The 15,507-nt window shown below is 35.4% G+C and overlaps 1 protein-coding gene across 8 annotated transcripts in view; it reads right to left on the bottom strand.

Annotated features, from left to right (window-relative positions):
* The window catches only part of DNAI4 (dynein axonemal intermediate chain 4), a gene marked incomplete at its 5' end in the record, with an annotated part of 132,838 nt that overhangs the window by 91,569 nt on the left and 25,762 nt on the right, over nucleotides 1–15,507 (bottom strand). For 7 of the 8 annotated variants that reach the window (XM_082356766.1, XM_082356765.1, XM_082356764.1 and 4 more), the window contains 2 exons: nucleotides 7,728–7,867; nucleotides 10,616–10,772. The exons of the other annotated variant lie outside the window; for it this stretch is intronic. In XM_082356766.1, the coding sequence (XP_082212892.1) occupies nucleotides 7,728–7,867; nucleotides 10,616–10,772 (297 nt within the window). The remainder of the gene's footprint in view (nucleotides 1–7,727; nucleotides 7,868–10,615; nucleotides 10,773–15,507) is intronic. 8 annotated transcript variants of the gene reach the window in all.

Here is a 15,507-nt window from a genome sequence, read left to right as displayed (position 1 = left end):
TCATATGTCGATGGACATTTAGGTTGTTTCCATGTCCTGGCTATTGTAAATAGTGCTGCAATGAACACTGGGGTACATGTGTCCTTTTGAATTATGGTTTTCTCAGGGTATATGCCTAGTAGTGGGATTGCTGGGTCATATGGTAATTCTATTTTTAGTTTTTTAAGGAACCTCCAAACTGTTCTCCATAGTGGCTATATCAATTTACATTCCCACCAACAGTGCAAGAGGGTTCCTTTTCTCCACACCCTCTTCAGCATTTATTGTAGATTTTCTGTAGATGCCCATTCTAACTGGTGTGAGGTGATACCTCATTGTAGTTTGGATTTGCATTTTTCTAATAATTAGTGATCTTGAGCAGCTTTTCATGTGCCTCTTGGCCATCTGTATGTCTTCTTTGGAGAAATGTCTATTTAGGTCTTCTGCCTATTTTTTGATTGGGTTGTTTGTTTTTTTGATATTGAGCTGCATGTGCTGTTTGTATATTTTGGAGATTAATCCTTTGTTTGTTGCTTCATTTGCAAATATTTTCTCCCATTCTGAGGGGTGTCTTTTCATCTTGTTCATGGTTTCCTTTGCTGTGCAAAAGCTTTTAAGTTCCATTAGGTCCCATTTGTTTATTTTTGGTTTTATTTCCATTACTCTAGGAAGTGGGTCAAAAAAGATCTTGCTGTGATTTATGTCAGAGTGTTCTTCCTATGTTTCCTCTAAGAGTTTTATAGTGTCAGGTCTTACATTTAGGTCCTTAATCTCATTGTGGTTTTGATTTGCATTTCTCTAATGACTAATGGTGTTTAACACCTTTTCCTGTGCTTGTTGGCCATTTGTTTTCTTTCTTTCGAAAAATGTCTGTTCAAGTCCTATGCCCATTTTTAAATTGCGTTGTTTGTGTTTTTGTTCTTGGATTATAAAAGTTCCTTCTATAGTCCGGATACTAGACCTTAACAGAGATAAGATTTGCAAATATTTTCTTCCATTATGTAAGTTGTCCTTTCACTTTTTTGATAGTTATTTGATGCACAGAAGTTTTTAATTTTGATGAAGCTCAATAAATCTATTTTTTTCTTTTGTTCACCATACTTCTAGTGTCATATCTAAGAATCTATTATCAAGGCAAAGGGCAAAAATATCTACCCCAGTTTTTTTCTAAGAGTTTTATAATTTTGGCTCTTACACTTAAATCGTTGATCCACTTTGAGTTAATTTTTGTATATGATATGAGGTCTGAATCCAAGTTTATTCTTTTGCATATGGCTATCTAGTTGTCCCAGCACCAGTTGCTTAAAATACTATTTTACCTCTCTTTAATGGTCTTGGCACCTTTATCAAAAATCATTTAACCATATATGTGAGGGTTTATTTCTGGGATCTCTATTCTATTCTTTTGGTCTATATATCTATCTTTATGCTAGTACCACCCATTTTGATCACTATAATTTTATAGCAAGTTTTCAAATCAGGAAGTATGAGCTCTCTAACTTTGTTCTTTTTCAAAATTGTTTTGGCTACTTGGGGATCCTTTGATATTCCATATAAATTTTAGGATGACTTTTTTTCTATTGTTGCAAAAAAGGCTTTGGGATTATTCTGGGTGGTATTCACATCTTAATAACATTAAATCTTTCAACCCATAAACACAGAATGTATTTCCCATTTACTTAGGTCTCCTTTAATTTTTCTCAGCAATGTTTTATAGGTATCAGTGTACAAGTCTTTCATCTCCTTGGTTAAATTTATTCCTAGGTATTTTATTATTTAAGATGCTATTATAAACACAATTACTTTCTTAATTTCCTTTTTGGGTTGTTCATAGGTAATATATAGAAATACAGCTGAATTTTGTGTGCTGATCTTATATTCTGCAACTTTTCTTTTTATTGTATCTATATGAGATGATGGATGTTAGTTTAACCTATTGTGGTAATCTTTTCACAATATAGGTAAATCAAACCATCATGCTGTACTTATACATTGATGTATGTCAATTATTTCTCAATAAAACTGGAAAAAAATAGTGAGTCTCTTGTTACACAACATATAGATGGATCATGGTTTTTATTCTTCCAGTTTTTTTGATGTTTGTTATCTTTGTTTAATCCACCCTACCAACCTTTGCTCTTTAATTGGAGTGTTTAATCCATTTACTTAAAGTAATTACTGTTTAGGAAGGGCTTCTGCCATTTTTAATTTGTCTTCTTTACGTCTTAAATTTTCTTGTTTTTCAAATCCTCCATGACTGTCTTCTTTAATGTTTAATTGATCTTTTTTATAGTGTATCATTTTTATTCCTCTCTAAATTTTTTTCTGTAATTTTTAAGTTACTTCTTGGTGACTGCCTTGGGAATTAAAATTAATTTCTTAAAATTTTTACATTCTATTTTGAAATAATACTACCTTACTTCAATTATACACAAAAACTGCTCCTATACAGCTAAATCCCACCCACTTTAAGTTGATGTTGTCACAAATTACATCTTTATACTTTGTATGCCCATTAGCATAGGTTTAGAACTATTGTTTAATGCATTTATTTTAAATCATATTGCAAAAAAATAGGAGTTACAAACCAAAATTACAATATTGGCTTTCGTATTGGTTTACGTAGTTACCTTTACCAGTGTTATTTCTTCATATGTCTTTGAGTTACTATTTAGTATCCTTTCATTTCTGCCTGAAGGGACTCCTATTAGCATTTCTTGTAAGTTCTACTAGTGCTGAATTCTCTTAGCTTTTAGTTATCTAGGAACATCTTAATTTCTCCTTCATGAGGATATATTCAGTTTTAATTATTTAATTAGATTTCTCCTTCATGAGGATTATTTGAAGAATATAGAATTTCTGGTTGACAGTTTTTTCTTTTGGTGCTTTAAGTACGTTGTCCCACTGGCTTCCAGCCTCCATGGTTTCTGCTGAAAATTGAGTGTAATCTGATTGATGATCCTTTGTAAATGATGAGTTACTTTTCTCTTGCTGCTTTCAAGATTTTCTCTTTGTGTTTGATTATAATATGTCTCAGCGTGGATCTCTTCATTTTTATCTTTCTTGGCGTTCGTTGAGCTTCTCGGAGGTGCAGATTTATGTCTTTTATCAAATTTGGGAATATTTAGGCCACTACTTCTTCAACTATTCTTTGTGCCCCTTTATCTCTTTCTTCTCCTCTCTTTCTGAAATTTCCATTATATGTATGTTGGTGACTTGATGGAGTCCCACAGGTCCTGTAGGCTCTGTTCATTTTTCTTCATTATTTTTTCTTTCTGCTTCTCAGACTGGATTATTTCAACTGACCTATCATTAAAAACTGGTGATTCTTTCTTTTGCCTGCTCAGATGTGCTACTGAAAACTCTAGGGAGTTTTTCCATTTCAGTTATTGTACTTTTAACTCCAGAATTTATGTTTTTTTCTTTTTATAATTTCTATCTTTATTGATATTTTTTATTTGTTCACACACTGTCCTCCTGGTTTATTTTATCTCTTTGTCCATAGCTTCCTTTAGCTTGTTTTTTTTCTTTTCTTTTTTTTTTTTTTTAATAAAATTGATCTAAAACCTTTGCCTAGTAAGTTTAATGTCTATACCTCCTCAGGGAGAGTTTCTGTTCATTTCTTCTTTGAAAGAGCTATACCTTCTTGTTCCTCTGTATCCTTTGCAATTTTTTTTTTTTTGACAATTGAACATTTTGAATATAATTATGTGGTAATTCTGGAAATCACTCTCTTCCTCAGGATTTGATATCATAGTTTGCTGTGAGTGGTAGTTGTTTGTTTGCTAAGTAATTTTGCTAAACTATTTTTGTAAAGTCTGTATTCTTTGTCATGTATCATCTCATAAGTGTTTGTTTTTTAGCTTTCGGTCAGTTAGCGTCCTGACAGAGATTTCCTTGAACACCTGGGTTTCTTCCCACTCAGAAGAAAAAAAGGAAGGAAAGAACGGAAAAAAAGAAAAAAAAAGGGAAAAAACCCCTCCCAGTCTTTGCAGATGGGCTCCATGTTGGGGAATTCCTTCAGTGCTTAGACAGGCTGCTTAAAACTATACCACAGCTTTCACTTCCTGCTTGTACTGAGCCTAGAGATCAGCCAGAGGTGAAAGTTTAGGATCTTTTCAGGTCTTTTCTGAGCATGCATCCTGCCCTAGGCATGTGCATGACTTTCTGAATTCCTCTGTATATGCAAGCCTTTTTCAATACCTTAATTTCCCAAAGAAAGTCTCTCCCAGCTTTTTCTTCTAGGCTTTCAGTGTATCTCTTGTTTGACTCAATTGCATTATTTTGCCTCAGGTAGCAGTGAGTTGTTCATCTGCCTTACAGTTTTTTGAAGAATGCATTATGCTTATCACCTGAGAGAGTTCTGGGTTAGGCAAAAAAACACAAATGCCTTATGTCAATCCTCCAGGTAGCCCCTAGACAGGTTAAAACATACAAACCAAATTCTTTGAGAATAAGGTCTGTTCTGTTCCCTCTGGAACCAAGGGCCAGGGTCTCACACTGGGAAGGCAGGCTTCAATCCTTAAGACCACCACTCTACTGGTGAGGGGAATGGGACAAGAGCAAGTAAAGATGCCACAAAGCTTTCTTACTAATTATAAGTTTCTTTTTTCTTGATTTAGCACTTGCTTAGAAGTTTGTCTATTTTAATCTTTTTAAAGAATTAGCTTATGGTTTTGCTGAGTAACAAAGGCCATTAAGATTATAACCTTTCTTCTAATTACACTTTTGGCCACAGCATTCAGAAGTTTGTCAATGCAGTGTTCTCAGAGTTGTTAATTTATAAACATTGAAAGATAGTAAGTATAGTAGTTAAGAGAACAGGTTCAAGAACCAGACTGTCTGGGAGTATCGTTGTCCACCATAGTAACTGAGTGACCTTGGGCAAGTTAGCTAACATCTCTTTGCCTGTTTCTTCTTCTATAAAATGAGGAATAGGGAGTTCCCTGGTGGTCCAGTGGTTAGGACTTGGTACTTTCACTGCCATGGCCCAGGTTCAATCCCTGGTTGGGGAACTAAGATCCCGCAAGCCATGGGGGTGCGGCCCCCCCAAAAAAAAATGAGGAATAGTTAAGAGCTCCTACCTCACAGGGCTGCTGTGAGAATTAAATCAGTTAATATACAGGCATACCTCATTTACTGCACTTTGCAGATATTGCATTTTTTCCAAATTGAAGGTTTGTGGCAACCCTGCATTGAACAAGTCTGTTGGTGCCATTTTTCCAACAGCATTTGCTCACCTCATGTCTCTATGTCACATTTTGATAATTCTTGCAGTATTTAAACATTTTCATTATTATTATATTTGTTATGGTGAGGTGTGATCAGTGATCTTTGATGTTAGTATTGTAATTGTTTGGGGGTAACACGAACCATGTCAATATAAGACAGTGAACTTATTCTATAAATGTAGTTTATGTTCCAACTGCTCCACTGACTGACTCATCCTCCATCTCTCTCCTTCTCCTCAAGCTTCCCCAACTCCTCAGAAATGACAATATTGAAATTAGGCCAATTAATAACCTTATAATGGTCTCTAAGTGTTCAAGAGAAAGAAAGAATAACACATCTCACTCTAAATCAAAAAACTAGAAATGATTAAGCTCCGTGAGGAAGGCATGTTGAAAGCTGAGAGGCCCAAACCTAAGCCTCTTGCACCAAACAGCCAAATTGTGAATGAAAAGGAAAAGTTCTTGAAGGAAATTAAAAGTGCTACTCTAGTGAACACATGAGTGATAAGAAAGCAAAACAGCCTTATTGCTGATAGGAGGAAGTTTTAGTGGTCTGGGTAGAAGATGAAAACCAGCCACAACATTCCCTTAAGCCAAAGCCTAATCCAGAACAAGACCCTAACTCCCTTCAATACTATGAAGACTGAGAGAGGTGAGGAAGCTGCAGAAGAAATGTCTGAAGGTAGCAGAGGTTGGTTCATGATGTTTAAGGAAAGAAGCCATCTCCATAACATAATAGTGCAAGGTGAAGCAGCATGAGCTGATGTAGAAGCTATAGCAAGTTAACCAGAAGACCTACTTAAGATAATTAATAAAGGTGGCTATGCTAAACAACAGATTTTCAATATAGATGAAACAGCCTTGTATTGGAAGAAGACACCATCCAGGACTGTTACAGCTAGAGAGGAGAAGTCAATGCCTGGCTTCAAAGATTCAAAGGACAGGCTGACTCTCTTGTCAGTTAGGAGCTAATGCAGCTGGTGACTTTGAGTTGAAGCCAATGCTCATTTACCATTCTGAAAACCCTAGAGCCCTTAATAATTATGATAAATCTACTGTTGAGATCTACTACTCCGAAAAAAAGATTCTTTTCAAAACATGACTGCTCATTGACAATGCACCTGGTCACCCAAGAGCTCTGATGGAGATGTAACATGAGATTCATGTTGTTTTCATGCCTGCTAACACAACATCCATTCTGCAGCCCACGGATCAAGGAGTCATTTTAACTTTCAAGTCTTATTATTTAAGAAATACATTTTGTAAGGCTATAGCTGTCATAGATAGTGATTCCTGTGATGGATCTGGGCAAAATAAATTGAAAACCTTCTAGAAAGGACTCATCATTCTAGATGCCATTAAGAACATCTGTGATTCACAGGAAGAGGTCAAAATATAAACATTAACAGGAGTTCGGAAGAAGTTGATTCCAACCCTCATGGATGACTTTAAGGGGTTCAAGACTTTAGTAGAAGTAACTACAGATGTGGTAGAAATAGCAAGAGAACTAGGATTAGAAGTAGAGCCTGAATGAATTGCTGCAATCTGCTTCTTATGGATGAGCAAAAAAAGTGGTTTCTTGAGATGGAATTTACTCTTGGTGAAGATGCTGTGAAGATTGTTGAAATGACACCCAAGGATTTAGAATATTACATAAACTTAGTTGACAAGGCAGTGGCAGGGTTTGAGAGGACTGAGTCCAATTTTGGAAGAAGTTCTACTATGGGTAAAATGCTATCAAACAGCATTACATGCTACAGAGAAATCACTCATGAAAGGAAGAGTCAATCAATGTAGCAAACTTCATCGTTGTCTTATTTTTAAAAAATTCTACAGCCACCCCAACCTTCAGCAACCACCACCCTGATCAGTCAACAGCCATCAACATCAAGGCAAGATGCTCTACAACAAAAAGATTATGACTCACTGAAGCCTCTATGATGGTTAGCATTTTTTAGCAATAAAGTATTTTAAATTAAAGCATATACATTGGTTTTTTAGATATAATTCTATTGTACACTTAATAGACTATAGTATATTATATGCGCTGGGACATTTAAAAAATTCATGTGACTAGCTTTATTGCGATATTCACTTAACTGGAGTGGTCTGGAACCAAACCTGCAATATCTCCCAGGTATGCCTGTATGTGAAAAGCCTAAAATAGTACTTGGCATGTTTTAAATTTTATTAGTTATGGTCGATATGCTTTGTTACATTAAACAATCAGTTTCTATAAATGTTTCATAAATATTTGAAGAATACAAAGTTCTATGATATAGTCTGTATAAAAATCAAGATAATTATGTTATTCAAATCTTCTAAATCTGTATTTATTACTTGTAACTTAATTGTCAAATTCTGAAAGCTGTAGATCACAGCACCTAGCTATTGTGATTTGGCCAAATCATTTATATTTTTGCCTTATATACTGTAGTATTGATTTGTTAATCGACACACTCAAAGAATATATATTAAAATATTGTAATTTAGCAAGCAGAATAAAACATAAATTACCTTTGTCTTCCTTCATGATTTTGTCACATTGAACGTGTTTATTCTTTGGTGCTCCATTAATAGTCTGCATCATCCTTTCTACATATAAGTCATTACCTAATCTATTTCGACAAAGAGTCTCATAATTCTTGTTTCTCCGGCTATAAAAAGTAATATATACCCAACTTATTAATAAAAATTAATTTTTACCACACATATCTTTTTCTATTGATATTATGCTTTTTCTTAAAATTACCTTCTTTAATGTGGATTGCACCAAAAACTGAAGTGAAAGTTCAAGACACTTCTTAGGGAAAGACTGCATTAAACTACCTCCAAAGGACTCTTTTACACTATATCCCCCAACATCCCTACAACTTTTGGTACCCACGAATAATATCCTAGCATTATCTCCACATAGGTTTTATGAATTTTGATATAGACATAAAGCTATAAATTTCCCTCAAAGTACTACTTTTGTGTCATCCCACAGTATGTATTATTTTCATAATTGTTTTGTTCTGAGTATTTCTTTGATTTCCATTATGATTTCTTCTTTGGTTCATGAGGAATTTACAAAATGTGCTTTTTAACTTCCAAAAGTGTATGTGAATATGCATCTATGTTTTAGTTGAGATTTATGTAATTAATTTTTAACTTCATTCCACTGTGGCCAGAGAATTTAGTCTGTCTGACACTACTTCTTTGAAATTTTTGAAACCTTGCTTCATGGCCTTGTACATGGATGATTTTTGTGAATGTTCCATGTGTGCTTGAAAAGAGTGTGTATCCTCTAATTGTTAAATTCAGAGTTAAATTCTATATATGACCATTAAATTATGTTTTTGGTTCAAATTTTCTATAACTATACTAATTTTATCTGATTGACTTATCAATAATTAAGACAGGTATATTCATACCTCCTACTTTAATAAGATACTTACCAAGTTTCCAATTTTTGCTTTATATATTAAGAGGTTATTTCATTAGGAGTTTCAAGTTTAGAATTATTATACCTTCCTATCATTATGAAGCCACACTCTTTATCCCTAATAATGCTATTGGTTTGTTTCTCTGTAGATGATGCGTTCTTTATTTTTTTTCTTCTGTTTTTAAAATCTTCTTTTAATATTTGGTATTTTGGAGTATGAGTACAATGCGTCCCCTTTGTGTGTGTGTGGATTTCCTTTTATTTATTCCTATTTCTGTGGAATGGTGTTTTTCAATAGTTTGGGGAATTCCTTACTCTCTGAATAGTAACTCTCGTCCATTCTTTCTATTCTGCCCTTTTGGAACTGATTAGGTGTATGTTAGACCTTTAGTTTATTATCAATATCTATTTAATATCAAAGATTAAATCAGTATTTAATATCAAAGATTAAATCAATATTTACTTTTTAATTTTAACAATTATATAAACATACTTTATTTTTAAATTCTTTTAAAATTTTTTTCATTATAAGTAATCATTTTGATAGTTTCTTAGTGTTAATGATATTTTAACTCTATCTTTTATTTAAATATTTCACATATATTTTATACTTTATATTTGATAATATCATTACCCATAGTCCTCAGGATCTAGATCGAGGATTTGTTATTTTTAAAATTCTCATTCATAATGACTTGTTTCTTTATTGGTTTGGTGTATTTTTACTAAACTCAAACTGAATGAATCTTAAGAGTCTAAATGGGATACGCTTTCCTCCAGAGAAAATTTGTATTTGCTTATGATAGTAGCTAGGAGATCCTACTGACCTGGGACTACTTGAGATAACTGAGATCCTTGTAAGGGTCTTGGTTTAATATAAGAATCTCTCCTTCAGCTGTCTCAATTTGTGGGGGATCCAAGACTTCCTGGTGGACTCTAGATCCATGTGCTAATATTAACATTTGCTTCTAGCATCTCTCCCTCTCTGATTTCAGATCACTTATCTATCCCATTGTTATTCTTTTCCTTTCCTTTTTCTGGTCCTGGGAGCTTTCACTTATGTCTCATGAGCTTTAAAAGTATGCTATTTGAGTTATAAAGCAGAAACTAATACACCATTGTAAAGCAATTATACTCCAGTAAAGATGTTAAAACAAAAAAAAGTATACTATTTGAGATCTAATTGTACTATATTTTATAGTCTAAACAATTTTACAAGATTTTATATTTGGATAAAAATAATACCATAAAAATTATTTTAGTGATGAGTTTTTTAGTACTATGAATCATATTCAAATTATACTTGAAGAAAACTAATCTGAATAACTATATTAATAATCTATTTATGTAGCTATATTAATTTCAGACAGAGCAGACTTCAGAGCAAGGAAAATTATCAGAGATAAAGAGGGGCATTACATAATGATAAAGGGGTCAAGTATCCAAAAAGACATAACAATCCTTAACGTGTATGTGCCTAACAGGAGAGTTTCAAAATACATGAGGCAAAACTAATGATCCATTTATATTCATTAATAAAGAGAAATGGAAAATCTACTCTCAATAGTAAATTCAGTCATTTCCCCATAACATATTTTCCCTTTTAAGTTTTAAATATAAAAAATGGCAGTCATTTCTTTTTAACTTGAAAATAATTCATATATGCATAAAAGAAAAAATCATTAAAACCTATACTGAGACTTAGAAGCTTCCTTTATTTCTTTTATTATTTAACTTAGTAGCTCACCTACTTTTTAAAGAATATGGTAAAGCTATGGGTTCCTCTTCTAGGAAAAACATACAGCATAAACACTTTACATGTAATTTCATGAGGCACATATGTAACTATATACGATTTCACCAGGCACATATACCACCAGTGTTTATCCAGAAATCCCCAAAGACGGAAACAAGGATAAGAGCCTCTGATTTAGCATTTAAATTACAAAAGCAATGTAAACAATTGAACAATACATACCTTACTTTCTCAGCTTCTTCAGATTCTACAGAAACCATGACTGTTGGTAGGTTTAAAAAGTTCATCGTTTCTGTCTCTGTGAGTATTATCTCTATAGTCTTCTCCAGGTCTTCTTTTGTTACAATTTTTCCAGGTGTTGCCCTAATAACTCGTAAATCTAAAATACATGACTTAATAAAAATCATTTACTAATTGTTATTTTTAATTTTCATTTTGTCAAAATACCATGACGAGTCATACATTGCAGGTGGCATTACATCGTCAAGGAATAGGCCATGTTGTGAGATGTAGTCTATTTAATCCCTCTGAAGCCAAACTGGATCCTATGGCTCATAAACCATCTCTGTTGCTGATACATCAATCCTACTCCAATCTCAAATGTGTAGTCATGACTACAAGGGCATCCCATTACATCTATCCTATAATATTAACAGGGAGATTGGGGTGAACAACTATTGATACAACTCAAGAGACATACGGGCAAGAGTGTTTCCCGGATAATATGCAACCCTTCTCTGAGCCCTGAAGCTAATTTCTAGTCTATATCTACAACAGCCTTTTATTCTGTTTGTCCTTCTTATTGGTTGACTTTTGATTTAGATTACAGCCCACCTCTAATCATCTTCACCAAGAGCTAAAAAGACTCTCCAGTGAAAGTTGTGGTTAAATATAGGAGAAAAAGAGGCTCAATATCCATGCAAAAAATACATTGAAAAGGGTTAGCCTCAAGTCTGTAGTCTTGTCAGAAGTCCAAGATTCTTGAAAAATTTCACTGAGGATGGAGTGTCAGGGCTAGAGAGTTTGGACTTGGTTGTATGGGTAATAAAGAGCCATGACACGGTATATAGGTCAGAGTTCAATGTTTTCTGTTAAAAACAGCGTGTGAAGCAGGGATCCATGAGGTTTTGATGTGGGTAAAGCTTGAAAAGCTTTAGGAAAACAAGACTTAAGGGTATACACTTTCCAGAGATTAAGGCTCAGTCTCCTTAAGAAGGCCCAAAGCCTGAGAAAAACACTCTCCTTATAACCTAAAAAAAATACAAGCTACTAATTTCACAAACCAATCATCCACATTTGGAATGGCTAAATAAATAATAGTATACTCATCTATGAATATTAACTAGTAATTAAATATGACATTAAAAACATATGAAAATGTTTGTAATAAAATGTAAAGTGACAGAATAATCGAGGACAAAACCCACGCTATGGTTATAACAATTAAAATACTTATGCATATGGAGAAGCTGAGGAAACAAAATTTTTAATTGCTAATCCTTTATAGTATTGGATGATTCTTCTTTTTAAAAATGTTCTTTAATTTTTATTATTTATGCAATAAATTTAAAATATGAGGGAGAGGTGATTTATATAAGTAAATCTAGCTAAGGTAGATATAAGGTAAGTGAAAAAGAAATGAATTACCCATATGGACACAACTGGAGACATATCTAGTTCAAACTGTTCGTTTTATCAGTGAAGAAAATGAGAAACAGAGAGGCTAAGTGAGAAGTTTAAGGTCACACAGGAATACTGGCAGTTTTTTGAGACTAGAAATTTTGGTTCTTGATTCTCTAAACTTTCTTTCTTTAAGACCACCAGATCTTCATCTATGATTTAGTTACATATACCTCAAAGTAGCATTATGGCACAGATATGTTAATTATAAAAATGAATGATCTTACAGTAGATAGAACCTAATAGGGGACTTCCCTGGTGGCGCAGTAGTTAAGAATCCGCCTGCCAGGACAGGAATAAAGACACAGACGTAGAGAATGGACTTGAGGACACGGGGAGGGGGAAGGGTAAGCTGGGACGAAGTAAGACAGTAGCACTGACATACATACACTACCAAATATAAAATAGATAGCTAGTGGGAAGCAGCTACATGGAACAGGGAGATCAGCTCGGTGCTTTGCGACCACCTAGAGGGGTGGGATAAGGAGGGTGGGAGGGAGACGCAAGAAGGAGGTGATATGGGGATATACGTATTCATATAGCTGATTCACTTTGTTATGCTGCAGAAACTAACACAATACTGTAAAGCAATTATACTCCAATAAAGATGTTTAAAAAAAAAAAGAATCCGCCTGCCAATGCAGGGGACACGGGTTTGAGCCCTGGTCCAGGAAGATCCCACATGCCGCGGAGCAACTAAGCCCGTGCACCACAACTACTGAGCCTGCGCTCTACAGCCTGAGAGCCACAACTACTGAGCTCGTGTGCCACAACTACCACAACTAGGTGCCATACGCATGCTCCGCAACAAGAGAAGTCACAGCAATGAGAAGCCCGCGCACTGCAACAAAGAATAGCCCTGCTCGCCACAACTAGAGAAAGCCCACGTGCAGCAACGAAGACCCAACGCAGCCAGAAATAAAAATAAAAAATAAAAGGTATACCAGATTATGTTAATGTGCATTCAAGACTGAGAAATACTAATCTACCAGGTGGTAGAAGTAGAATTGTTTGGGTGTGACTCACTTTAGAGACTTGACTTTGTAGTTAGAATTCACCAGCAGGCCAAGATGATATAAACATCTATATTATTCTTCAAGGTTTCTGGAGGTGAAGTTTTGTTACGTTTGTTTGTTTGTTTGTTTTTGATGTAGACAAATAGAGGTAGACCTCAAGGCAAATCATTACTTAAAGATTTTCTTCTTTATCTTAAGAGGAGTGCAAATCCATTGGAGGGCTTTAAGCAGGGAGAATGCAATTAGATTGTGTTCTTAAAAAGATCATTCTAATAGGGATACAGTAGGATAATTAGTTGGCTTAGAAATCCCACTAGGGGATTAAAGACAGAAAGGGAATTTTAAGGGAGTTTGGGGAGATTGTTGTAAACTATTGACCACTCAAGAAAAGAATCTAGTAACCTAGCAACAATCTACACTACCTTGACGAAAGACCAGGTGCATCCAAGCACCAGGCACACTCAAGCCACAAACTTTCATTGTTAAAACACAATACATATGCGGTCTGAATCTTGTTACATGAAGTCAGGGAGTTAGTAGTCCTTGAAGAGTAGCATTTCTGCAAGACAGAAATATAGGTGAAAAAGGAAAGAAAGTAGGTGAAAGGGGACATTATAACAAAACCTGAGATGAATTACCATATATTAGTATATGTCACCACCCTTCTGCTAATATACATATTTAAACAGCGTCATGATCATCCCCATTAGACCATACAGGGTCAAAGGAGGAACTAGTGATTTAAGCCTTGACGTCTACCCAAAACTGAGGAAGAAGGTGGTCTTTTCTTCCCTCCCCACTTTTTCTTTGATTATAAAAATGTAGCCCTCTTTGTTCTCAGGGCTGTGCTCCCTTGCCTGCCCGCTTGTAGCTCTCACAAGTATCCTATGCTAATAAACTGACTCTGCCTATCGCTTTGCCTCATGCTGAATCCTTTCTGCAAGGAGAAAAAAGAAGCTGAGCTTGAGTAAGTCCTGACACCAGGTGAGCAGCTTCAATTAAAAGACAGTGGATTTGAGTCCCCTCCTGAGTCAGGGACTGTAGGTTCAAGTCCCAGTCTGAGGTGTGGCTGGGCTTGAGTCCCATTCCATGGGTTCAAGTCCCATCCTGTGGATTCAAGTCCCAATCTGAATTTTGGCTGGGTTCGAGTCCCATCCAAGAAGGAGAGCAGGTTCAATTCTGCATACAGTTTGGAAAAACAAATTGGAGGGTGGCAAGAATATATGTAGGGACTGCTGAGGGAGCTTATGACAATAATTCAATTCTTTGTCCCCTCCTGAGAGGACGGGCGTCTTCCTACAACAGACATTGCTAATTGCTTAAGTCTTCATTGCTAAGCCTTTCTCCCTTCCCTGGCCTCTTTCCATTAATACAGGTTGAGAAATAAAATATTTGGCTTTTCCAGCCTCTCTTGAAGCTAGTGGTGTCAATGTGACACAGTTCTGGCCAATGTGATAAAAACAGAAATATACAGGAAAAAGGAAGCCTTCTGGGAAAACGTTTACTTTCCTGATAAATGAGGGAGATGTGACTGGTGCTACTGCCTTTCTCCTTCTTTCTGCTTTTAATGTGGGTATAATACCCAGAGCTGGGGCACGTATCATGAGACCATGACGCAAGAAACAAGAAGAAAAGGCTTACGAAAAGAGAAGAGCAGAGCTTCCAATCCAGATTCTGACACAAGCCACAAAAGCAAAGCCAAAAGCTATCTACCTTTAACTTCTTTTAATGTGGGAAAAATGGTAGTTGGGTATTCTGTTACTTGTCAGAAGCATTCTGTTACATATGCTAACACCAAAAAGAAGAGTCCATCAAGCACTTTTCCAACCTTATTAATATTTTCACTAATCCTCATTATCATCTTAGAGGAAAAGACATCCTGACCCTCAAGGAAGTACCCACTTCTTCCAGCACTTATGGTCAACCATTATTTCCTCATTCTTTTAACTTTACTTGCATAATCCTTTGCATTACCTCATGTTTTATCCTCTGCCTGGAATGGGCCTCTCCTTTTGTTCTCCTGACAAATTACTAATTATCTTTAGAAACCCAATTCAAAAGTCAATTATGTTCTCTACGAACGTTCTCTCATTTTTTGTTTTCCACCTCACAGTAGTTAATCTTTTCTTTGTAAGTACTCCCATCACATTCTGCATATGTCTTAATATGGCATTGATCACAGTGTATCACAATTATTTGTCTCCTGAGTTAGAAGCTGAGCTCTTTTAAAACAGGGTCTGTGGGACTTCCCTGGTGGCGCAGTCCCTGCCAGTGCAGGGGACACAGGTTCAAGCCCTGGTCTGGGAAAATTCCACATGCCAGGGAGCAACTAAGCCCACGTGCCACAACTACTGAGCCCACAGTCTAGAGCCCGCGCACCTAGAGCCCGTGCTCCGCAACAAGAGAAGCCACAGAAAT

Source organism: Balaenoptera borealis, assembly GCF_965194805.1.
Source record: "Balaenoptera borealis genome assembly, chromosome: 1".
NCBI classification, from domain to species: Eukaryota; Metazoa; Chordata; class Mammalia; order Artiodactyla; family Balaenopteridae; genus Balaenoptera; species Balaenoptera borealis.
The sequence above is the reverse complement of the archived record's forward strand: the minus strand, read 5'-3'. Positions and strand labels throughout refer to the sequence as shown.